The sequence below is a fragment of the Lissotriton vulgaris genome, chromosome 4_1 (genome assembly GCF_964263255.1).
Source record: "Lissotriton vulgaris chromosome 4_1, aLisVul1.2, whole genome shotgun sequence".
Taxonomy (NCBI): domain Eukaryota; kingdom Metazoa; phylum Chordata; class Amphibia; order Caudata; family Salamandridae; genus Lissotriton; species Lissotriton vulgaris.
Window position 1 is genome coordinate 1818957866 of NC_141691.1, and position 25498 is coordinate 1818983363.

Consider the following 25498-nt stretch of genomic DNA (forward strand, 5'->3'; position numbering starts at 1 on the left):
GATAGATAACTATCTCAAATATCATGCTAAAGTTTTAGAAATCAGCCCAAAGTGAAAAGTACATTGGAAAGAAATCAGTTAGAGACTCTTGTTGTAGTTAAAACGAGCTAGATAATGAAAGCTGAGAAATATCCAGGATCAGGATTTGTTTGACACTAATCAATTACTTTAGATATGTATGCATTCTGCTTTGCTTCATTTAATTGCGTTGCAATATTTTTGGACAATAATTTTGTGATGAGGATTTGCAGAAGCAATTAGCACCAAGCCAAACGTTTCTTAGTGATTAAGGTTTAATGCGATTAACATCAATGTTTAATATATTCCTTTATAAAAAGTTAAAGAGTTGTCTTTTTAATTGCTGTCCATTAGATCATTTTTACTAGAATGCGATCTGAACTTACTTTTTTATTAAATGGAACTCATTCAGATGAACATTTTTAATGGTCATCTGTGATATCTGAGCTGATTAATAAGTCTTGACATATGAGGCATCGGTAACAGTCTGCCATTATAAGATCAGATTAAAGGGGCAGCTGATGAGAGTACAAGAGGCACCAAGAGGCGAGTAACAACCCCCTCAGCCTTCTTCATGCTCCACACATTCAGTGGTCGAGTGACTGTGTCTTGCATGAATGGTCCTTTATTGATATATTCCACAGTTGGAAAATTCCATTAGAACGACTTCTTTTCCTACACGCTGAGCCATCAATGGTTGCTCTTCAAATTCTGGCATCAAACTTCACAGTGAAGTCATTGAGGATTGGAAATTGTCCTCTAATTTTCATAGACACCCTGTTCCTCTTGCTCCAGCATTGCACCAAGGGTAAAGCTTGCATCTTACCTTCATATCCAGACTAGGAGTGGTTGAGAGTAATTAGTGTTTTGCAATATTCAAGAAGGACTATAGGAAAGTTTTCAATTTTTCTTAGTTTGAGAAGTTGTTGTATTTGAGTCATTTGCAGACAACTGTGGCTGGTGCAATAATGTATTTGCAAACTTGTTTCACCTTTACATGCAGTTTGGGGGGGCAATCAGTTCCCTGTTAAAAAAGATGCAGTGCTCTCATCAACTTGGAAGTGGCCTGTTTATTCAGCATGCTGCTTTTTGACTGGGAACTGGCTTCACATAGACCAGGCGGGCAAGGAATTAGTCACATCTCTGCTATACTCAAATGCATCCGCGGTCCGTGCAGGTAAGAGTTTTGGGGCAGTGGAGCCAGGTGGGACGATGACAAATAAAAAATAAAAAATCCCTCTTCATTACCGTCAAAATCCCCCCTCACCTGGCCCCACCGCCCTGCCGCTTTTACTTGCATGAGCCGCGGCTGCTCAAATGCCTCTAATGTTCTGTGGCACTCATTTTAGGAATTCCAGCCACAAATCCATGGGAGTGCAAAGCAGTTTTTTTATGAAGGAGACACTTTTTTCAGCCTATGCTGCAAATAAAGCTTCAAATGCTGGCTTCTCTGACTATTAAGTGCAGTTACAAAGCAAGGGTTCAAGGAGACATATGGTTTTCCCAGTCAGCAGACTTAATCCAGGCAGACCATAGGCAGAAGTCCTCTTTTTCATCTTCTGGTCTCCTGACAGTTAAGTTGCGTTCTGATGAGCTGGTGGCGGAAGTATTCTCAGTAGATCACAATTGCGAATGAATGGTAACAATTCTGGATCATAACCTAAAATAATTTCTGCTAACCTTGCCCTTTTTCTAGGGTTATCCATAAACGTTTTGCCTTCCTCTGACACTTTTTCTAGCATCCTTTTTCTTAGCTTTATGACTTAACCACTGCTAATTAGTGCTAAAGTGCTATTTGCACTCTCCTCTAACCAAGGTATGATTAGTTTACTCTTGTTTAGCATATTTGATTTACTTGTAAGTCCCTTGCAAAGTGGGATCCCATATGCCCAGGGCCTGTAAATTAAAGGCTACTAATAGGCCTGCGGCACTGCTTGTGCCACCCACAGAAGTAGCCTTCAAACCTGGCTCAGACCTGCCACCTCAGGACCTGTGTTTGCAATTTACTTCCACTTCGACTTGGCATTTAAAACTACTTGCCAAGCCTTAAACTCCCCTTTTATTACACATAGTTCACCCCTAAGGTAGGGCCAAGATAGGCCTATGGGCAGGGTGCTGTCTACATTAGGAACTGCACATTCTGCCGTTTTATGTTAAAGGTAGGACATGTGCCTTTATCTGTGGCATGTCCTGGTAGTGACAAACAGCCTATTTAATTTTTCACTGCTGTGAGGCCTAAGCCTCTCATAGGCTAGCACTGGGAATTCCCTTATATATATATTCAAGCCGGAATTCCTGATCGGAAAGGAGTGATGTTGCAATGTTTAGCATGTTTAGAGTAGTGGTGATAAATCCTGCTTATTGGTGTAGTTGGATTTTACATTATTATTTCAGGAGTGTCACTTTCTGAAAGTGTCCATTTCTCTGTGCTTATAACTCTTTGTGCTTTGCAGCCTGACTCCAATGTACTTCTGGGCTAGGTAACAGCTACACTTGGTGCATACTTTCCAGACAGCTGCAACACAATAAAGGCTGAGTATGATAGAGGATTCATCTGCATTCATCTGCGTACAGATAATCGTCTTCCTGGGTTGGGAGAGAAAGTGGTGGTTCACACTTTACATTTCTGTAGGTTGTCTCCTTAACTCACACAAAGGTCTGATTTACCCCCTACTGATCATCTCAAGCCAGGCAAAGGGATAGTTGGGTATATCTTTGGGTACCTTTGAAGTCACCCCTTCATCAAAGACATTTTAGGGTATAGGTACTGGGGCTCTGAATTTAATCTTTTAGACACTTTGTGGGACTTTTACCCAGACCCTGTTGGCTCTACAAAATGCACATTGCCAGAGGACTGTAGTGCTGCCAGGTAAACTACCACTGGGACCATTTGCTTGGTTGTGTGGACCTGCTGCCTACTGGGCTGCTGGAGGGACTGACATCTGCTAAAAGTAACCTTATGTGCTGTCCTGCCTGCTCCTTACCTTGCGCTTCAGTGTTCTCCAAGAGCATGCTGGCTTGACTTCTGTTTTTCCCAGAGTCTCAAGACCAGAAAATATTTTTCATCAGCATGTTTTCTGTGGGACTCTGAGTCCGGCAACTATAAAAACTTCCAACCAACCAATGCTTTAGGCTCCCTGGTTACCAGCATGTTTGAAGGAGCAGGCAGTGCAGGAACTTCCCCCGAACTGAGCATCCCAGGAGTTAAAACTGATGGCGCAGCACTGACGAGTGTGTTTGGTATAATCCCCATGCATTGGGGAGGATTATTGAAGATTGGCATGGTTCCTAGGGACCGGCATGCCCACCTTCTTGACTAGTGCTATACGTGCCCTGTGCACTGAGCCAACAGGCTACCTTCCTGCAGGGACGGGTTGACTGGCAATTGGAAGACATCAGCGCTGAGGAAAACCCTGGGAGCACTGTCTACACCCGTCGGTGGGGCCAAACCTGCGTGCCAGCAACGATCGCCCTGAGATGAGAAGCAGGATTGGAGAATTGCCTCGTTGTTGCCCTTTGTTTTTACCATGGAGATTGTGCCTGCGACTTGGATAAACCTGAGTGGATCCATTAGTGGTGAAGAGTTGTACCCAAGCAGCATGGTGTTGTGTAACTAAGGTACTTCCGTCATGCATTCCCTCGCGGGTGGCTTGGTTGCCACAAGTGGCACCACCCCCAGTTTGTGAGGGCAGAGAGTGGGAGATAGGGCTTCCAAGGTCCTTCTGAAGCCTCTCCACCCTCCTTTGTGGATGCCCTGTACTTTCTGAAGCTGCCTTGCTCATTCGTGGGCCGCTCTCCCTTGTACTTTTACACAAGTGGGACCCAGTGAGTTCTCCCTGATGAATGCTGTGGTGTGTGTGCCCCCACACTGTTGGGACATACTGTGACTGATTGTGGCATTACGGGGGGAGGACTTGACAGAGGCCCTCTGATCAGGATCTTGCTACATTCAGGAAAACTGCTCACATTACTGTATCATGAGCAGTAGGTGTACAGGTGCTTCTGTATCGAACACTTTATGCCTGCATGTAATTATTTTCATAGGGCTCACTATAATACCACATAACATGTAATAGAGGTGCAGTGTGCAGTACCTATGTGTTCCCTGCATTTGTATGCGATTTACTCCAAATATTTTGCATTACTTGCTAGATATATCACCAGGGCCGGGCTGGCCTTAGCGGGCACCGGGCAATTCCCCGGTGGGCTGCCAGGGTGGGAGGGGGGGGGGGGGGAGGTTTGGGCCCATGGTGGGCCGTTTTTGTTATTGGCAGGGAATATTGGGCCCCAGTAACAAAATTGTCCAAAACCCGCCCTATAAAACAGCTTGGCCGCACCCCCTCCCCCTGGAGGGGGAGCGGGCAGAGAAGTTTGCCAGGGCCTGTTTCGGTTCCCAATCCAGCCCTGTATATCACTGATGTACGTTGTTTTGCCTTGCATGGTCCAGGATAACGACTACTATCTGAGTAATGGCATTGGATGCCCGGTATTATTGGTTCATATCGTTTTAGTCTTCTTTTACTTATCATATTCCTGTGTGGAGTCTCTTGTGTGGTGTATTCATTGTGCTGCTGTGTGAGTGTCTTTCACAAACGTTTTACACATTGCTTCTGATAAGCCTGCCAGCTCTGTGCCAAGCTACCTGAGGATGAGCACAGGTTATCTTGGTGTGTATCTGACTTCCCCTGGCTAGAATGGTGGCTTCTGTCTTAGGTGCATGCCTTAGCCAACTAGACACCCTATTTCTAACCATTTCCTTGCACAAACCAGCCTAATTCTTCGAGCACTTCTTTTGTTTTCTGGTGCTGTGTTCTAGGAGTCTTTTAAAATGCACAACCGTCATGGCCAGTTTGTGGAGTTCAAAATTCCTACAAAGGGCTGGTGGATCGAGGTAAATCACCATGAAATTCAGTCCCAGCAGCTTTGGAAGGCATGCTCACCTACTATTCTAGTCTCAGAGGGGGCTTGTTGGCTAGAAGCAGACATCAACACTATAAGACTGTTTTCTATGAAGATGTTCCAGTCAATTCCTTCTCAAGTGCATCTGCTGCGTATGTCTTCTCCCCTCTCTGATAATTCAAGATAAGTAATAGGTACTAAGTACTTCATTAGGATGACGGTTGGACTTACATCCGGGCGCCATCCATTCGGACGATAGGGACTGCCCGAACACAAGTCGGCGGTCCAGCCAGGTGAATTAGGATGCGACTGCCCCCACCGCAGTCACAATGTCTATATTTTGTATTGCGGCGGGTGCTGCTGGCTGAAGCACATGCCGTAGTACAAAAAATTGACATTACAGTATTCCCTGCACTACGTGGCTTGCACCATGCGGTGTTTGCCACATGGTGCAGCGATATGAAGGGGAGCCCCATAGGAGCCCCCCAAATCCCAAAACTACGGCCCAGGGATGAAGGGGGGCCCACTACGGGCCGCAGTGTCCCTTTCCGCTAGCCTTTTCATTGCAGATTCACTACCATGAATGGGCCGGCAAAAAGGAACATTGTGATACCTACGGCGATACTTGGCAGGTACCGCCACCACTGTAGGTATTACTGCACCTCCGATGGACAAAAGAACTGCACACCTGCCTGCCTGCATAATGAGGAGGGTGGTAACGCAGTCACGGATGGTGGTGGGACAGCCCCCGATGGGGTGATTGTGGCGGCCCACCGCCATCCTAATGAGGCCCTTAGTCTCACATCCTTCCTGTCAACAGGTTAGTATTATTGTGCTCCCTCAGGAAGAACAATTTATCTGGCATCAAAGAGCTAATTACTGCTTCTAAGGGGAAGCGAGAGGTAATAATGCATAGACTCCCAGATGAAGACAAACCAGTTTTCACAAAGCCAACTTTGTAATGTATTTAACAAAAATGTGTGATCACTTCAGAATTAGAATTTTGATAAACATCATTACAGCGAGCAGACAATCGCTGTACATTTTACCTTCCCTGTCTTCTTGCAATGCCTATTCAACAAAAACAGAGCTTTTATCATTTCACTGCAAGCACACATTTACAAATCTAAAACATGCCCTACCTCTGGATATTATTTTTTGCGTACCTCAATGTGCTTCATAACGGAAACTTAACAAATGTAACAAACATTGGCATAGCCAATAATTCTTGCCTTTGGGGCCTTATAAGTGGACTACTGGAAACAACATTTGCAAAACAAGACACTAGAGCAGTAGAGACCTACCTTTCATTGTAAAGAAATGACAATCCAAGCATACATAAATACATACTGAAATGACTCGACCTAATCCTTGAGTGCAAGGAAGGATATGGACCACCTGTCTGCTGTTTGAAGGCAGAAACACAGCAATAAACAGGGTTTCGTGGTGGGCCCCTCAGTCCATTCTGCCCCGGTGCAACTGCTCTACAATTGATAGCTATGTACCTGGAATTACCCTATACGTTCCACGGTTTCTGCTAAGCTGTAATGTAACTTATTAACATACTGTTATCTCAAGATTAATAATTACTATTATACTCAAAAACCCAAAAGCATGTCCTCTGGTGATGCCCAGAGTATATTTCTAACTACAATGCTGAATGCAGATGGCACCCTTAAACTAGTGCCTCGGGGCATCACAGGGCATTCCATGAGGGCACAAGTTGTGACAAGCTATCTGCCTACTTTGAGGAAAGTCAGGGGGTATAGGTGGTCATCTGACAACATTCGTCTACTGGTTTAGTGATGGATACGGGGCCAGCACCCCTGCAGCAGCTGCTAGAACAGATCAGAATGTGTCTGCCAGGGGCTGCGAGCCAAGGTAGTGACAGCAGCATGCTGGGTGACCCCCAGCACAGGAGGTGGGGTGGGGGGGAGGCGAGGGGGTGAAGAGAGCCTGAGGGGAGAGCGAGAGTGAAGAGGTGTAGGGCAGGTTGTAAGAGGGTGCGAGGAATGGCCAGAGAGAGAGAGAGGGAGAATTATGACACGTGAGCCGGAGGGAAGGAAGTGGGCAAAAAGTGAGGAAGGGTATTCAGGAAGACACTGGGAAATAAAAGGGGGCCAGGTAGGAAAGATTGGGGGTCAAGTTTGAAAGGCGATGTGGGATAAGGAGGCTAAAAAGCATAGGGCGAAGCATAGAGGTGAAGAGGGAAGAAGGTGTGAGGAGCAGGGAGCTGAGAGAAGCACGGAAGTTAAGTGAAGCAAAGAAGAGAAGGATCAAAGAGCAGTGGGAGAAGTAAGATGAAGGCATAATAAGAAAGTGGAGGGGCAAAAGAGGCATGGAGAAACAGAGGAAGTAAGTTCAAGGAGTAGGGAGTGTGGAAGCAAACAAAGGAAGAGAGGCGAGAAAGGCTTAAATGCAGTCATGGGAGAGAAGAAAGAAACTAAGAAAGAGGGAAGTGGAAAAGCAGAGTGAAGAGATGGTGGAAAATAAGGGGGGAGAGGCAGAGTGTGGAAAGGGAGAAAAGTGGGGAGGGAACGATTGCCTTTTGCAAGCAATTAAATTAGTTTGCCGCAATACCGCCAAATCTGAAGTGCGTCTCTATGTAGGATGAATAACCATTTTTTATGCTTCTTTTATTTCTCAATTTAACATGCTCCTGAGCCCCGTAAACACATCTTCAAAACAGAAAGACAGTCATCTTATTGTAGACTGTTACTGCAGACATTTCCACAGTAAATTACTTTTAAGAGAAATGTCACAAATCGTATTGTCAAAACTCACGTTTTTGAATTCATGACTAAATCTACTGCACCTTGACAGACCTTACACAATCTCCATTTTCTTCCGCACACTTTACTCACCATTTTTGAGTTCTGCTGAGACATTTCTTTCCTGGTTGCGAGTGTATTTTCTAGATTAAATTCCCGTCTCTGAAGCCTACCTAAATACGCCAGTGCAGCACAGAAGTTTAGTGAAGCAAGGAATATAAGGATCAAGAAGCAGTGGGAAAAGTAAGAACAAGCTATCTGCCTACTTTGGGGGAAGTCAGGGGGTATAGGTGGTCATCCGACAACATTCGTCTACTGGTTTAGTGATGGCTACGGGGCCAGCACCCCTGCAGCAGCTGCTAGAACAGATCAGAATGTGTCTGCCAGGGGCTGCGAGCCAAGGTAGTGACAGCAGCATGCTGGGTGACCCCCAGCACAGGAGGTGGGGTAGGGGGGAGGCGAGGGGGTGAAGAGAGCCTGAGGGGAGAATGGGGAGTGAAGAGGTGTGGGGCAGGTTGTAAGAGGGTGCGAGGAATGGCCAGAGAGAGAGAGGGAGAATTATGACGCGTGAGCCGGAAGGAAGGAAGTGGGCAAAAAGTGAGGAAGGGAATTCAGGCCGATGCTGGAAAATAAAAGGGGCCAGGTAGGAAAGAAGGGGGGTCATGTTTGAAAGGCGATGTGGGATAAGGAGGCTAAAAACCAAAGGGCGAAGCATAGAGGTGAAGAGGGAAGAAGGTGTGAGGAGCAGGGAGCTGAGAGAAGTACGGAAGTTAAGTGAAGCAAAGAAGAGAAGGATCAAAGAGCAGTGGGAGAAGTAAGATGAAGGCATGATAAGAAAGTGGAGGGGCAAAAGAGGCATGGAGAAACAGAGGAAGAAAGTTCAAGGAGTAGGGAGCGTGGAAGCAAATGAAGGAAGAGAGGCGAGAAAGGCTTAAATGCAGTCATGGGAGAGAAGAAAGAAACTAAGGAAGAGGGACGTGGAAAAGCAGAGTGAAGAGATGGTGGAAAATAAGGGGGGAGAGGCAGAGTGTGGAAAGGGAGAAAAGTGGGGAGGGAACGATTGCCTATTGCAAGCAATTAAATTAGTTTGCAGCAATACCGCCAAATCTGAAGTGCGTCTCTATGTGGGATGAATAACCCTTTTTTATGCTACTTCTTATTTCTCAATTTAACATGCTCCTGAGCCCCTTAAACACATCTTCAAAACAGAAAGACAGTCATCTTATTGTAGACTGTTACTGCAGACATTTCCACAGTAAATTATTTTTAAGAGAAATGTCACAAATCGTATTGTCAAAACTCACGTTTTTGAATTGATGACTAAATCTACTGCACCTTGACGGACCTTACACAATCTCCATTTTCTTCTGCACACTTTACTCACCATTTCTGAGTTCTGCTGAGACATTTCTTTCCTGATTGCGAGTGTATTTTCTAGATTAAATTCCCGTCTCTGAAGCCTGCCTAAATACGCCAGTGCAGCACAGAAGTTTAGTGAAGCAAGGAATATAAGGAACAAGAAGCAGTGGTAAAAGTAAGATCAAGGCGTAATAAGAAAGTGGAAGAGCAAAAGAAGCATGGAGAAACAGAGGAAGTAAGTTCAAGGAGTAGGGAGCGTGGAAGCAAACAAAGGAAGAGAGGCGAGAATTGCTTCAATGCAGTCATTGGAGAGAAGAAAGGAACTAAGAAAGAGGGAAGTGGAAAAGCAGAGTAGAGAGATGGTGGAAAATAAGGGTGGAGAGGCAGAGTGTGGAAAGGGAGAAAAGTGGGTTGGGAAGAGATATGTCAGGAACTGGAGGCGAGATGGTGTAATGAGTGGTCAGAGAAACGGCATGGGAAAGAGAAGAGGGATGTGAATATGATCAAAGGAGGGAGGGGAGAAGCGATGGAGAAGAATGGAGCGCGCGAAATGGAAAACTACGAGAGAGAGAATAGATCAGAAAGGGAACAAGCAATGGCTGCGCGGCCGTGAAAGTGACACGGCCGTGAAATTGATCGTGCTAGAAGCAGCAGCATTTTTAAGCACACACGTGCATGTGGCACCATTCACCTTGCGGGAGCGAGCAACAGCCAACTAGCATGCGCGCCGCTGCTTGCTCCCGCAAGGTGGATGCCACCACAAGCACTAGTATGTGCTTCCAAACACAGCAGAGCGACGGCTAAAGGTGCTCCTAATCAGCGCATGCGCGCTGCATAGGCGAGACCTAAAAAAACAGAGGAGGTAACAAGTGAACCTGGTTAAGCCCTGGGTAATTAGTATGTAATAAACAACAATGTCTCAACAGGCAATATTTATAGGCAATTAAATAAAATGCTAAATAGATTGAGACCGATCATAAGTAAGGAGACATAAGTCAAGTCAAGTCAAGTCATAAAATGTATATAGCGCACTACATACCCGGAGGGTTTCAAGGCGCTTGGGGAGGGGAGGGGGGCTAGATATCCCTAGGGAGGGGGATTATTTGTCAAATATCCACGTTTTAAGTTGTTTTCTGAACGCTAGGTGATTCTGGGTGAGGCGAAGGTAAGCGGGGAGTGAGTTCCATGTTTTGGCAGCCAGGTATGAGAAGGATCTGCCTCCCATGGTGGTTTTGTTGATGCGAGGGACAGTGGCGAGTGCTTGGCTGGAAGAGCGAAGTTGGCGGGAGGGGGTGTAGAAGGACAGTCGAGAGTTGAGGCAATCTGGTCCGATGTCGTAGAGTGATTTGTGTGCGTGGGTAAGCAGTCGGAAAGTAATCCTCTTATTGACGGGTAGCCAGTGGAGGTCTTTAAGGTGGCCAGAGATGTGTTCATTGCGTGGGATGTCTAGTATGAGCCTGGCTGAGGCGTTTTGGATTCGTTGTAGTTTCTTCTGGAGTTTGGCGGTGGTACCTGCGTAGAGGGTGTTTCCGTAGTCCAGACGGCTCGTGACCAGAGCATGGGTGACTGTTTTCCTTGTTTCGGTGGGGATCCAGCGAAATGTTTTTCTGAGCATGCGAAGGATGTTGAAGCAGGATGAGGATACGGCGCTGACTTGTCTGTTCATTGAAAGTGAAGAGTCCAGGATGACGCCAAGGTTCCGTGCGTGGTCTGTCGGGATGGGTGCTTTTCCGAGGGCTTCCGGCCACCAGGAGTCGTCCCATGCAGAGGGGGATTTACCTAAGATGAGGACTTCTGTTTTGTCTGAGTTCAGTTTCAGACGGCTTTGTTTCATCCATTCGGCGACTTCTTTCATTCCTTCGTGTAGGTTAGTTTTGGCGGTGCTGGGGTCCTTGGTGAGAGAAAGGATCAGTTGAGTGTCATCCGCGTAAGAGATGATGTTGAGGTTGTGTTGGCGGGCGATGGTCGCGAGGGGGCTCATGTATACGTTGAAGAGGGTGGGGCTAAGTGAGGATCCTTGTGGTACGCCGCAGATGATTTCAGAGGCCTCGGACTTGAATGGTGGGAGGCGGACTCTCTGGGTTCTTCCGGAGAGGAACGAGGTGATCCAGTGCCTTTCCTTGGATTCCGATGTTTCTGAGGCGCTGTAAAAGGGTGATGTGGCAGACTGTGTCGAAGGCTGCAGAGAGGTCGAGGAGGATGAGGGCGACTGTGTCTCCATTGTCCAGTAGAGTTCGAATGTCGTCTGTTGCTGCGATGAGGGCGGTCTCAGTGCTGTGTTTTGCTCGGAAGCCAGATTGTGAGGAGTCGAGGGATTTGTTGGCTTCGAGGAAGGCGGCAAGCTGGTTGTTGACAGCTTTCTCGATGACTTTGGCCGGGAATGGAAGAAGTGAGATGGGGCGGTAGTTTTTGAGTTCGGTGGGGTCTGCTGTTGGTTTTTTCAGAAGGGCGGTGAGTTCAGCGTGTTTCCAGTCTTCTGGGAAGGTAGCGGAGTTGAAGGAGCAGTTGATGACGTCTCGGAGGTGCGGAGCTATGACGGAGTCTGCTTTGTTGAAGATGTGGTGAGGGCATGGGTCTGTGGGGGATCCAGAGTGGATGGAATTCATCAGGCGGATGGTGTCCTCAGTGGTGATTGGGTTCCAGGCGTTAAGGGTGTTAACGGGGGGAAGATAGTCAGCTGATGGTAGGGTGGGTTGGCTTCCGGGTTGGTTGTCAAAGCTGTTGTGGATGTCAGCAATCTTGTTGTGGAAAAAAGAGGCTAGGGAGTCGCAGAGGGTTTGAGAGGGGGTGATGTCGTTGGAGTTGGCCGAGGGGTTGGAAAATTCCTTGACGATGTTGAAAAGTTCCTTGCTGTTGTGGGCGTTGTTGTCGAGTCGATCCTTGAATGCTGTTTTTTTGGCTTTTCGGATCAGTTGGTGGTGAGTACGGATGGCGTTTTTGAAGGCGACCTTGTTGCTGGTGGATGAGTCTTTTTTCCAGGCCTTTTCAAGGGAGCGGCATAGTTTCTTGGATTTCTTGAGGTCCTCGTTGAACCATGAGGCCTTCTTGATTTTGTGTTGGCGTTTTTTCAGTGGTGCTAAGGTGTCTGCGGTGTTGGATAACCAAAGGGTGAGGTTGGAGGCGGCTTCGTTGGCGTTAGAAGAGAGGGCTGGGGAGGTTTGAAGGAGCGATGAGGAGATCTGTTCCGTGGTGATTTTGTTCCAGTTTCTTTGTAGAGTTGGTTGGAGGTGGATGATGGGTTTCGGCTTGTTGTAGGTGAAGTGGACGCAGCTGTGGTCAGTCCAGAGGAGCTCCGTAGTGTGGTTGAAAGAGACATGGTTGCTAGAGGTGAAGATGGGGTCGAGTGTGTGACCTGCGATGTGGGTGGAGGAGGTGACCAGTTGTTTAAGTCCGAGGTTGGCGAGGTTGTCTAAGAGGGTGGCGGTGTTGCGGTCGTTGATCTTCTCAAGGTGGAAGTTCAGGTCTCCCAGGAGGATGTATTCTTTGGAGGGGAGCGCGTGTGGAGTGATGAAGTCCGTGATGTCTTCACTGAATTTTGCGCGGGGTCCTGGTGGTCTGTAGAGGAGGGTGCCTCTGAGTGTGGTCTTGGGGTCGATGTGTATCTGGAAGTGGAGGTGTTCGGAGTTGGCGAGGTTGGCGTCAGAGCTGGTTGAGATGCGGATTGATTTCTTGTGGACGATAGCGATTCCTCCTCCTGTTTGGTCGGTGCGGTCTTTGCGTGTAATCTTATAGTCGTCAGGGATAGCGATGGCGATGTCGGGTGCGGAGGAGGCGTTCATCCATGTTTCCGTTAGGAAGGCGACGTCTGGAGAGATGGTGTCTAGTAGGTTCCAAAGGTCAATGGCGTGCCTGTGGACCGAGTGGGTGTTGAGAAGGATGCATTCTAGGTGGTTGGGGTCGGGAATCTGTGGTGTGGTTGGAGCGGAGACGTTGACGGTGCCGCTGAATTTGCAGGAGAGGCAGGAGAACGGTCCATGGGTGCGTCCTGGAGCGGCTTGGATGCAGTTGGGGGCGCGACCGGGGTTAAGGGCTAGGAGGGTGGCGGCATCGTAGGTAATGCGGGGGGGCTGGGGAGCGCGAGGGGCAGGGGGTCTGGCGCTGGGCGCGGTCCAGGCGTAGACGGGCTTACCTTTGGCGCACCTTCGGCGTGGCCGAAGCGCGTGGACGCTGCGCGTGGGGGCATTGGCCATAAATGGATGGTGGGGGGGAGGGGCGAGGGCGCTTCAGCTGGGAGGCGGGGCGGGCAAAGGACGACGACAACAACAACAGAAAGCGACAAAATGGAGGTGGAGGGGTCAGGGCGGCAGGAGCGCTAGGGGGGGAAGCGAATGCTGACCAGATAAATCGGCGAGAATAAAACACAGTGATCAACAGAGTCACGCTAGTAGAGACGCACTTTCAAAGGGCAAGTCGGTAGATTAAGTTATTAAAAGGGTAAAGCGGCGGTTCTAGCAAGCAGCGGTAATGAGGGCACACAGCAGGCAGTACTAGTTAAATTCAGACCAAGTTACAGCGTAGGCGCTGCAGAAACGATACCTCAGCAGCAGGGAGCAGGGAGCGACCACTCAGCTTGGAAGCAGAGAGTGAGTCACGGCGCTTCCTGGTGTGGGCGCGCTGTTTGTTGTCTGTGGGAGGGCGCTTCAGCTGGGAGGCGGGGCGGGCAAAGGACGACGACAACAACAACAGAAAGCGACAAAATGGAGGTGGAGGGGTCAGGGCGGCAGGAGCGCTAGGGGGGGAAGCGAATGCTGACCAGATAAATCGGCGAGAATAAAACACAGTGATCAACAGAGTCACGCTAGTAGAGACGCACTTTCAAAGGGCAAGTCGGTAGATTAAGTTATTAAAAGGGTAAAGTGGCGGTTCTAGCAAGCAGCGGTAATGAGGGCACACAGCAGGCAGTACTAGTTAAATTCAGACCAAGTTACAGCGTAGGCGCTGCAGAAACGATACCTCAGCAGCAGGGAGCAGGGAGCGACCACTCAGATTGGAAGCAGAGAGTGAGTCACCACTCTAAACAATTCTTTATGAAAAAAGCAATTTGTATTTAAGTGCTACATATAAAAATTGTATTAGTCACATCAGCACTAATACATTGTATATGGGTGTAATCCAAAGAAAGTGTGCACAAGGTGCTCGTGTAAAAGTAAATGGCGCAAGTGAACACGTGAAATATTGCAAAGAACTAGCAAAAAGGTGCAATAGTATTTAAAACTGATTTCAAAAGATTGGTAATGAGAACAAAATTAATGAAGGACATTTTAAGATCAAACAACGCCAAGGAATACGCTGAATGGTCGACAGCGTTTCAACCTGTTTGAATTTCAGGTCATCATCAGGACCAGGTTACATAAAATTCTGCAGTGCTGTGTCAAAAAGAAAATTAAAAGGAGAAAGGGATAGTAAAGAAATTAGACAGGGGGTGTAGAAAGGTATACAATTAAATTGGTAAATGAAAAGGTAAATTAATATCGGTGTATGAAAAATGAGCCTTTAATGTGAATGGATAGGTGAGGCGTCGTCAAGTGCACATAAGATTTTGTGCACACAATTGGGTAATATTGCGGCGTTCCAAAAGGGAAGGGGAGGAGGATTAACAAATGCCTAAGGAAGGGGAGCCCAATGATCCAACTCAGTTACATGAAGCTTACCTAATTGATTCTGTAGATAGTGTAAGCATTCAATCCAGTCAATCGGATACAGGTTCAATACACTGAAGCTGTAAGGAAATTAGATATAATTCAGCATATTCAGTATTTAGTTGAAGATTAAAGGACCAAGGCTGTTAGGAGGTTCTTAATTAGTAAGGTCAGAGTGGAGACAGACCATCAGTTACACATGGCTTATCCGAAGAGTCGAGAAAGCTCTGGCCAGTCAAACAAGCAACAATTCAGGCAGAGGCGGACGAAGAGTAATAGGATCCAAGAACGTCCCAAAGTTGCGGGCTGAAAAAAGAAGGATGAAAGAGGTTCAAGAGTAATCACAGCGTCCTGGGTCGAAGTGCTGTAAAACCGCGCATAAAGAGTCAGTCGGCTTACCTCAATTGTACAAATCCTGTGTGACCTTTCCCAAAAGGGAAGATACTCGGAATGCATTCTGTGTCTGTGGGCGTAAAAGGGTCTGGAGAAGGTCCAACAATGCAGGCTTCAAAAAGGGAAGAATGACAGGAGTCTCCACGGCATCCCAAAACAGGTGCTGCTAAACGCACATGAAGCATCAGCCAGCTTACCTCAATTAGTACAGTGCAGTGCGAGTCTGAGCCGTATGAGATCTTCCAGAGGGGAAGTGCTTTTGAGAACGAAATTTGTGTCTATAAGCATGCAATTGATCGCGCAACGGCATAAGCACAATGGGAAGAATTAAGTTAACCGGCAATGCAAGCCATTAGACTGGGCCAGGAAAAGATTGGGGAGGGCTTGACTAGTCCCCCTGGGTGAAAGTGTGAGAATGAAACAGAAAAAGGGAGACCGAAAAAAATCGTCAGGGGGAGAATATCATCTGAAAGATACAATAACTACAGTGCACAATAATAGCAGATGCTCATGTTAAATTTACCGAACCTATCTTTAACAAGCAACAACAAGCACAAGCGCGCGCACACGCCTCGCGCAGCAGCAGGAGGAGGGGAGAGATGACAGGGCCTGCGAAATTCACTTGCGGGCATGTTTTTGGGCGAAAAGGGGAACCGATGGGTAAAGGTCTCTTTCCTAAGCAGCGCATGTGCGCTGCGTAGGCGAGACCTAAAAAAGGAGGCTTTTGTACTTGTCAAAAACAGTTTTCCTTGAATGCTTCTTATGCAGCTTCGCTTACAGCGTTTGAGGGCTGCAGTGGCTGTCCTGGAGACATAACTTACAGTGACTCGTATGGTAAGTTTAAATCTATACTGAAGCTCAATTGATGGCAGCTAACTTGTATGCTACTTATGCTTTTTCCACAGCACTATATATGGTTCTTAGCTAAAAGCTAGAGAAGCCAATGTGTCACCGTGCTATAAGGGATCTGTAACATGTGGAAGGCTGTTCAACAGTTTCTCAGTGTCAACAGTCAAAATATGCAGTTAATTTAAATGTTCTAACGAGAGACAACCTCGGAGATCAGGTGAAAAGGAGGAATTCCCCACAACATTGCTTAACGTTAAAATGCATACTTCACGGAAAACAGTCATGGTTCTTTTCCTCCCATTTGCCATTGTTTATAGAAAAGCTGTGTAGAATGTAAATAAGTGAAGACATTTGCAAAGGAAAATTGAGCTTACACGATGAAGCAAGGATTTATGGCTAAAATGTGCACATTTTCACATAGGATGGGTCCAATTATATTGAGGACTATTTCACAGGGGTAGAAAAACTGGGAATGGTTGAAGGTGAAGGAAAATCATGATATTTCATAAACTATAAACCTGTTAAACAGAAAATTGCTGCAAATAATTTACTGTCCAGCAGGGTTGGACACATACATAAATTAACGAAACGGGCATTTTTAATCTAGTCGATCCATATGCACAAAATAAAAATGTACATACAGGCAGTCTGAACATCTACAATCTGCCATTCTAGACAAATAAATCAGAACAGCGATGCAGACACTCGGGGAATGCAGATCTGTATCATCTGACTAAGAGGTGTTCATGTAAATATAAGGCTGCACAAAGTCCTGGTCTAGAAGAAAATGAAATACTATCTGGAAAATGGGGCCTTGTCTGATAAAGGGCCCCCAATGTAGGGGTGGGCAACACTGATCCTCACAGAAAGAAGCCTTTCAATGACAGGATGCTGATATGAACTGCGTCTCTGAGCTCAGATGGGGTACCCATAAGTCAACTTTTAACGCTTAACTGTATGATTTCACTTTTTTGCTTAGTTTACACTAAGTTGTTGATTTTTATGAACCGATATTACAGCATTTTTTTATGTAATGGGATGTGAGGCTGTAGTTAACACCTGTCACTACATTTTATTTATCCCTTGTGAATCACAGTGTGTAATTGGCAAACACCACTTGGCATATTTAACTTTTAGGTTAGGTCCAAATGAAAATGCAGTAAACTTGAGCGGATGGCATAAATATTGGCCCTCTCGGGTGTGCGCGGGCAGCTGGTCAATGGCCTAGGAGCTCCAGACTAGGTCTAGAGCGGGGATGGGGGGAGGGTGGGGCTCTGCTTAATTTGCAGGGGGGCTCCCTCATGTTTCGTTACGGCACTGCTGAAGAGGGGAGTGAGAGTGTGGGACGTTATCCAGTGCTGTTGCTTAATCATTGGAGAGAGGTGGGGGTTAAACATTGAGGTGCATGGAAAAGGACAAGGTGCCAGTTACTATCCAAACATTTTAAAGCACAGAAAAAAGCAAAGCAAGAGAGAGGGGTTTTGATTTAATAATTCATGAGAAAAGAGAAGACGTCTGGGGAGGTGATACAGGACACCACTGCGCACCCTTTCTCCCTGCACAGCCAACGGGATCAATTTACATCACTGTGGGATCCATGCACACCTTAAAAGTGTAGATGGGGTGGCTATCAAACACCAGGAACGCTTCACAACTATAAATAGCTCGCACAAGCATTTCTAGAGATAGAATGCAGACCGCTGCATATTAAACTGGGGGGGGGCTGGGGGGGGGGAACTAGGAGTATACATTTCGAAACTGTAAAACAGTACCCAGTTTTGACGTCATCGCAGGCCACTTTATAATTTGCAAAAAGATAAAGAGGATGAATGGAAATCCCCTCGTTTTTTGCCCTAATGATAATATTTTGAAACATCACCTAGTAAGATGAAAACAGAAGGCCCTCCACCTACTCTTTTGGTCTTGGATGGAAGCAGCACCTATCTACCTTCACTAGCCACACAATGCGAATATAGCAATCCACTATATCTTGCTGAAAGAAACACACGAGCCAAGTCAATGCATGAGGGTGAAGTCATCTGTGCACAATCATGTGTGCTGAAAGAAGGCAGATACGCACGCTTTCACCTGTGTAGTGTGCAGCACCAGTAGCTTCTGCACAACGATTTCTATAGGCACTGGTGCCATGAGGAAACTGAAACATACACAAACATTCACACCTTGCCATAGACATTACATGAAGTAATCCGGTTTCCACACATTTTTAAAACTAAAAGAACACTGCATTCTCTTCTGACACAATTATAAAACTAAAAAATGCACAACTGAACAATAATGGCACACACTTGCAAGCATCCAGTATATTTTAGCATAACAAATGAATTATTTTTCAACGGATGACATATTACTGAGGGCAACAACCAACGACCGCCAGAGGAAAAATTCCTGCCAATCACCCATGGCAACACATTCTGCTAATATGCCGGCGACAGCAATCTTTCAGAATCCTAACAACGAAGGAAATCGCATAATTGAAGAGCGGCAGTCAAAACCAGGCGATACTTTGTTAAAGCCTTATTTATTTTGGCATAATAAATGGCTAAATAACTTTGCCACGCACCAGGAAGAATTCAGTCACGCTGCTCTAGACAGACCTCTGCCATTTCCTTTGCAGAAGCAGCCCTAAAAGGAACACATTTCAGGAGCTACTTGCCCCGCACTTCTCTGTGGTAATTGGGGGCGGTCTTCGGAGCTCGGGTCTCTCCCGCCCCAGACCGCATCTTTGGCCTGAGTGGAGTGGACCGACAAATCGACTTTAACTCCATATATGCTTCCCATTGAACAGCATTTGTGACACCCAGTGTACTGTTTATATGAACACTTACTTGTATAAACAAGTTGAAACCCCTCGTCGGTCACATCCGAGTCCGAGTTGAACTCCAGCCAAATGTGGTTTGAAGTGCTGCTTAATGTCAGACCCCTTAGTGACGAAGCTGTAAACGCCCCCAGCAGGTGAGCCGAGTTGTCTCTGCCATCATAGATCTGAAAAACAAGACATTCATAAACACGTCACGCGCACTGTGATAACTACAAGAAGGAAGGTTACTGCTCTGAGACAGGCGGGAGTGCACTCACAGCCCAGCAGAATGGACACGGGCTTAGATGAAATGCACTGTCTTTCAGCAAATAGCCTGTGCCCTCTAGAATAGATTGCTACTTTGATAGGGACCTAAATATTACATTACAAAATCAATATCAGCAACACATCGAAAGTTATTGATCTTTGTCTATGACTATCAAATGTTGGAGTAGACAGTCTGCACAATAAGATATTGCAAAGATAGCATTGCAGGTTACCAGGGAGACAGGGTTGCCCACCAAACACTCTCTGATCAGCACACCAAAGGGCATGCAGCTCTCCCAGGAGCAGCCATGAGCGGCTCAAAGGGGATCGACAGGCCATCTATGCCCCCAGTCTATTCTAAGTGAACCTTGGCTCACCTTTGTTCAGAGCAGTAAATCAAACATTGAACGCATGTGAAGTTTTATGTGTAACAGTACAAGCAAACATATGCTATTTTGGAATAACAGATCTGTAGAAAGTTAAACATGAAGTAAAACGAGAAAAAGGACCAAGGACCATTTCAAAGAATCCAAAAAAGGAAAGGAAACTATGAAATTCTCAATGATAGAGCAAACATCGAGTTGAACAAAATGGCACAAACCAGGAACTAGTAAATTTCTTAGTGGACGTCTGGTAACTTGTGGTACATTTCAGGGTGAGACTGAAAGTGTAGGGTAGACTGCAGAGCCGAGAAAAAGGAGGCAGGCGCTATAAATCCAGTGAAATCACCCTCCAGTTTCAGGGGGACCAGCTGCTTCGAATCTTCCACAAGGAAGTGCTGCATCCTGTGAAAGGTCATTGTGTCAAGATGGGAGCCCCGCCTCCACTGTCCAGTGAAATGAAGAGGAGCTGCACACTAGGTGCTGCTGGACCTGAATTGCTGAGCCCAGCTCTACGTGTTCCATGAACGATGGTTTTCGGTGCTCCTTACCCCCCTCGAAGACTGTGGCCACTGACAAAAGGGGTTATAAATCATCTCGGGTGAACCACTGTGAGTTTTGAGGGCTGTTGAAGGTAATTCTCCACCCTTGCAATATTTTCATTGGTCACCATCAATGTGTGTCTCTCTTGAAGGCCATGCTGGCCATGCCCTAAGGCCTAACCGATGCATCTGACCACAAGGGATAGATACAACACAGAAATTGACACACAGATATTGAAACCTTTTTCTAATCTAGAAGAAGAAAGATTGTAACTGTGAGTTACACAATTGACAGTTTACTGTGGCTGGAGATATCTCATCATGGGAGAATTGCTGATTGTGTATGTCGCAATCTCTCATATTGTGTGCAATCAATACCCCCACTGCACTAAGAAGGTACACACACAAGACCAATCACGGAGAAAGCCACCTTATTTAATTCACACGTGGAATAAAAACTAGCGGAGTTCACTTTTGAAATACAAACTTGCATGCAAAAACAGAGTAATAGGTTTTTTTGCATTCATTTGGCAAGGACAGCTTCGGAAAGTTTGCATTTGTGTCAATGTGTTGTAGAGAGAAAGAGAGACACACAGAACAGGCTCCACTACACACAAACAAAACATTAGTATTATAATAATTATATTAAAAAAGTTTATTGTTTCAGTTGATTAAAACCATAACAATACATTTTATAAAATCAAGTACTACAGATGAAACTCTTAATGTTTGTCTACATTCTATTTCCCTTAATCCTAAAACATTCTGTATCTAGTGCAAATATTTTCTTCTTATTCTTTTTTTTAAATATAGATGTTTTAGTGTACACAATATACAAGTTAAAAATCGATCAAAAAACATTTGTTGATCCATGTAAAATATGACTCCCAAGGTTCTGGTACTATTCTTTGTTGAGTTCAGGAGAGCCCTCTGCCGCAGAGTCAACCATCCTATTACCCTATTCTAGGCAGGGTACCAGGTTACATTTCAACGCTTGAACATGAGCCAAAAGGAACTTTATTAATAGGCAGTTCAAACGGGTGTCTGTTGGATTTAGGTTGTCATAATAGCCGATCTGCACGTTCTTATGCCTCGAACATTCATGGCCATTTTTAGGAAGATGGCTCGAGCATGGGCTAAATTCGGGCAGATGCAAACAAGATGTATGAAGTTGTCCTTGCTGCTCTCACATAGTCTACAAAATTTGGGTCCGTCATGAACCCAGATTGGCTGGTCCATGGTGGAAGGGAATTTTCCCAGTCGTAGCGCCATTAGCTGTTGTTTTCTATGGACCAGGAATGTAATTGTTAGATATGGGGCTGAAGTGAGTGTTTTGTATTTGGATATAACCATCCAGGCATGTTTTCTTGTGCTGAAGGTGGTTTTATCAGTTAAAAGTGAATGGAATTCTTCTGACTTATTCATGGCTTGCTTGAAGACCGGGTAAGGCAAATTGCTTTCCCAGAGGTTTCTTGTGCCAGTGTCTGTTAAGGCCTTCTCGTGAAATTGATTGTGTGGGGACTTTGCATCCGTTTTTATTTCGTCCCACAGTGCTTTGTGCAATTCTGAAGCTGCTATATTCTGTTTCAAGCTATACCAATGCTTGATAGTTGCATACTTCCTTTCCAGTGTTTCGTTTAGTACTCCAAATTGAAATGTGGTCTGAGCTGGTGAAGCTCCCCGGTGAATTTGGAAGGTTGATTTGTAGATAGCCGTCTGTACTTTATTCAGCAGATCCGCATCTTTCCCATTGAGGGCTATGCTGCCGTATGACAGCGTCGGGAGCACCTTAGCTTTTATTGTTACCAGTAGAGGTTTGTATGATGCCCCATTGAGCTTTTTTCCTGGAGACCTGAAGGCGAACAAAAGCGCGTTTGCTCTCTGGACAATGTAGGTTTTTTGCTGCTGGTGATTGTGTCAGTTGTCGAAGTAAAAGCCCAAGTACTTATAGTTAGGCACAGCTTCTAACTTTTTTCCCTCCAGTTGGACGTGTTGATTGACCATCCGTCGTCTGGGGAAGAGCATTGTTTTGCTTTTTGTTGTGTTTATCTCCAGGCTGTTAATGGTTATAAATTCCGCCAGCCCCTCAAGTGACCTTTGAAGGCCATCTTAGTTAAACTCATTAGTACGACGACGTCCGCCTAGGACAAATGAGTTAGAGGTAAGGGCCTAGTTTGGGTGGATGGGATGAGATCTTGTTAAGGCTTGATGCTAGGTCTGTCATAAAAAGATTGAAGAGATGCGGGGCCAGAACACAGCCTTGCTTGAGGCCTTTACTGGTATTGATTTTTCTTGAGAGCTGTGTTCCGTTCCCCAGTTTTACATCCATCCATGTGTTGGAATAAAGGAGTAAAATTGCTCTGAGTGTTTTTGCCGGAATATTCCAACTGCGCAGTTTCCTCCATAGGATATTGCGATCTAGGATATCGAAGGCCGCCTTTAGGTCAATGAAACAGAGATGGAGCTGCTGTTTCCTTCGTAGGTATTTGTCGGCTAGCACTGAGAGTGACAGGACATTTGTCATTGTTCCACTCCCCTTCCTGAAGCCTGTTTGGTTCGGCGGGATTCTCTTTGTGGCGTCAGACCAGCTTATCAGATCTTCAAGGAGTAAGGATGCATAGTACTTCGTGTCCACATCCAGGAGAGCGATCAGTCTATAATTTGCTGGAGATGTTCGGTCTCCTCCTTAGAAGATAGGTGAGATTATTGAGCCTTGCCAGCTTGATGGAATTTGATTTTCAATTTCTACCTCATTAGTATGCATGCTTGGATGTAGGTCAATTTAAAACATTTGTGGGTGGCTTTAGTTTAATGTGCATCTTTGCATATATCTGTGTTTCACTATGTGGGTGAACAAGAGATCAACGAATACGGAGCTCCACTCTCACAAGTAGCAACTCTCATCAAGACAATTCTACCTTTTCTCACAGTGAATGACTACATAATTTACCTTAATTACTGGTTCTGCTTATGGAAATTGAAAGTCTACTACACTTTTTTTTGCATCAATAGGTTTTCACTCGTTCTCAGACTATGAAACTGCTCCCTTCACATATAGTGAGTATCTTATATTCCTAATCAGTACAGGATATGTTACTCTTCAGCAATATTGAGAGTTGCTACGAGAGACATTTATAACATACCTCATTCTCAAACTGTATTTAGATACAATGGAATGAAAAGGAGCATGCACCTTCCAGATATTAAGGTATCTGTGGCGATATATAATGAAATCACAACTGAATACACTTGCTTGAAGACCCGTTAGAAATGGCCACAAAGCAGACAGTGGCTACTGGGCCCCAACCGTTTGGGTTGAGGTTGTTTGCCGCTGGTGCAAATGGGTGTGACATACTATGGTGCTGCAAACTTTACCAGGAATAATCCTTTTCTCAGTTGACCTTCAGGGTAGCAATGCACAGTGTTAAAGCCTTCTACGGTAGGTGGTGTGGGCCACCTTTAGCGCTGGTGACTTCCGGTGTGACAATCTTTTTTGGCACCACCCCCCTTGATGTCCTTTTCAATGGATTCCCAAACTACCAGCCTCCAACAGTGACCCTCATCTATCAAAATCCCCTTCCTCACGTGCATTACATTTGTTTTTTTATAGTGGTACTTATTCCATTATAGAGTTTCTGAGCACAGTACATCACACACACATTATACAGGGACAGTGGATCATACATGTATATATCAGTCTACTGGAAATGTTACTTAAGACAATAGGGATTACAATGTGTAAGAATCACATGTCATCCATACTCCTAGGCACTATGGGGCAGATTTATGTTAACTGGTGCATCCCCAGGGATGCGCCAGTTAATGTGCTCCACAGTGCGCCACAGCTCCGCCACCCATGGTGCGCCGCATTTACAATGCGGCGCACCATGGGGCAAAAACGGTACAGATGCGTGTCGCATCTGTGCCGTAAATGTGTCGCATTGCTGGAGTTGCGTCGCAAGCGCATCGCAGCTCCAGCAAGGCCCGGGGGTGCCCCATCTTCACAATGCTGTTTCAAGACCTACGCCTGCTTCAAGCAGGCGCAGGGTTTTGACGCAGCATTGGCCTGAAAGTGACTGAGTGAAATGTTATATATTTCACTCAGCCACTTTTAGGAGGCGTTCCTGCGCAGGAACGCCCCCCTGCGCAGGAACGCCTCCTTATGGCGCAGGGCTTTATAACGTGACGCATCTCCTAGGTGCGTCATGTTGTAAATAGGGCGCATTGTTTGCGCCAAATAAAGTGACGCAATTGCGGCGCAAAGAGGCGCAAGGGCCTCATAATTCTGCCCCCTAATTTTAAGAGTGTTTGGTCTGGAGAACCATAAAATGTACCACAGTGGTTGGGGTTGGTTTTACTAATATGAATATGTTTGTACCCAAACTAACCCTTTTTAGCAGCATTAGATAATGAAATACTGGAGCAAAACATATGATTCTAAAGTATTCCTTTCAGTTTGCATACAGCTCTTTGATGACAGTTCATAGTTCAATGTGCTTATTAGGATTGTCATTTATGAACTGCTAGTAACAAAAAGATCTCTATGACAAAGCAGTAACCCATTGAGCTATCGACATAAAAAACAGGTCTTTGATCTGCATAGTACATGTTCTTTGCACCAGTCATATTAGCCCTCTGCACTATTTTATGATGAGTAAAACTACCACTAGCCTAAACTTCATCTCTCTCTCCAGCAGAAACATTAATCACCAGAGTTACTTGTAATTGTTATTGCTGAGTGAAACTACACAAGGAGCTTTGCAGCGGGTGTTTTTAAATCCATTAGTGATTTTTAAACACAGCCTCTCCCCTCCTGAGGTCTGATCAGGTGCAGCTGCAACAGTCTCTCCCCCCTAGAATCACCCCTGAGTGTGGAGTCACAAGCTCAGTACACAACAATCAAACAGACTCAATTCAATTCAATTCAAAAGGCTTTATTCGGTTTGTGCAACAACCATACAAGCAAAAAGACATGATTTTAAAACACACATATAAAAACATTCAATACATATAATGATCCAATATTAGTGCATAATACATTTTCTAGCGGCAATGTGTTAATAGCAGTATCCAGTGCATAAAACAATCCAGTTAATTAACAAGTATAATAGATGTCCTAGCAGCAATTGATTTTAGAATATAAGAAACAGCATGGAAACATAACCCCGGGTCATAAAGCATAACCAATAAATTCATAGCAGCGTTGGTTGTTCTCACATTAAATTTTAAGAATATAGGTTTCAGATAAAATCGTTTTAAAAAGGAATAGAATTTCTAAATAGTAAAAAAGGGATGGTGCTTTGTTTAGATATCCCATCACATGGACATAGAGTCTGCGGGCACATTTTTGTGGTGGAAAAAGCAACTAGATGGTGTACTATGCCTAATCTCAAACTAATCAAAACAAAGCAATGAGATGGCCTGGTTACTACTGACAGGTAATCTTAGAAGCCTCCTCTAACCTCCAGCTGTTGATAAAATACAGAAGTGGGTTGCTTCCCAATCACTCTCATGCGCACTTCATTTTGATGGGGTTAAAAGGTATTTTTAATCTCCTGTTCAG

At 45.5% G+C, this 25498-nt stretch overlaps 1 protein-coding gene across 1 annotated transcript in view; it reads right to left on the bottom strand.

The window, feature by feature from the left end:
* CSMD3 (CUB and Sushi multiple domains 3) overlaps positions 1-25498 on the bottom strand; it is a 2596150-nt gene that overhangs the window by 921329 nt on the left and 1649323 nt on the right. The window contains exon 24 of the mRNA XM_086918068.1: positions 18775-18931. Within this exon, the coding sequence (XP_086774194.1) occupies positions 18775-18931 (157 nt within the window). The remainder of the gene's footprint in view (positions 1-18774; positions 18932-25498) is intronic.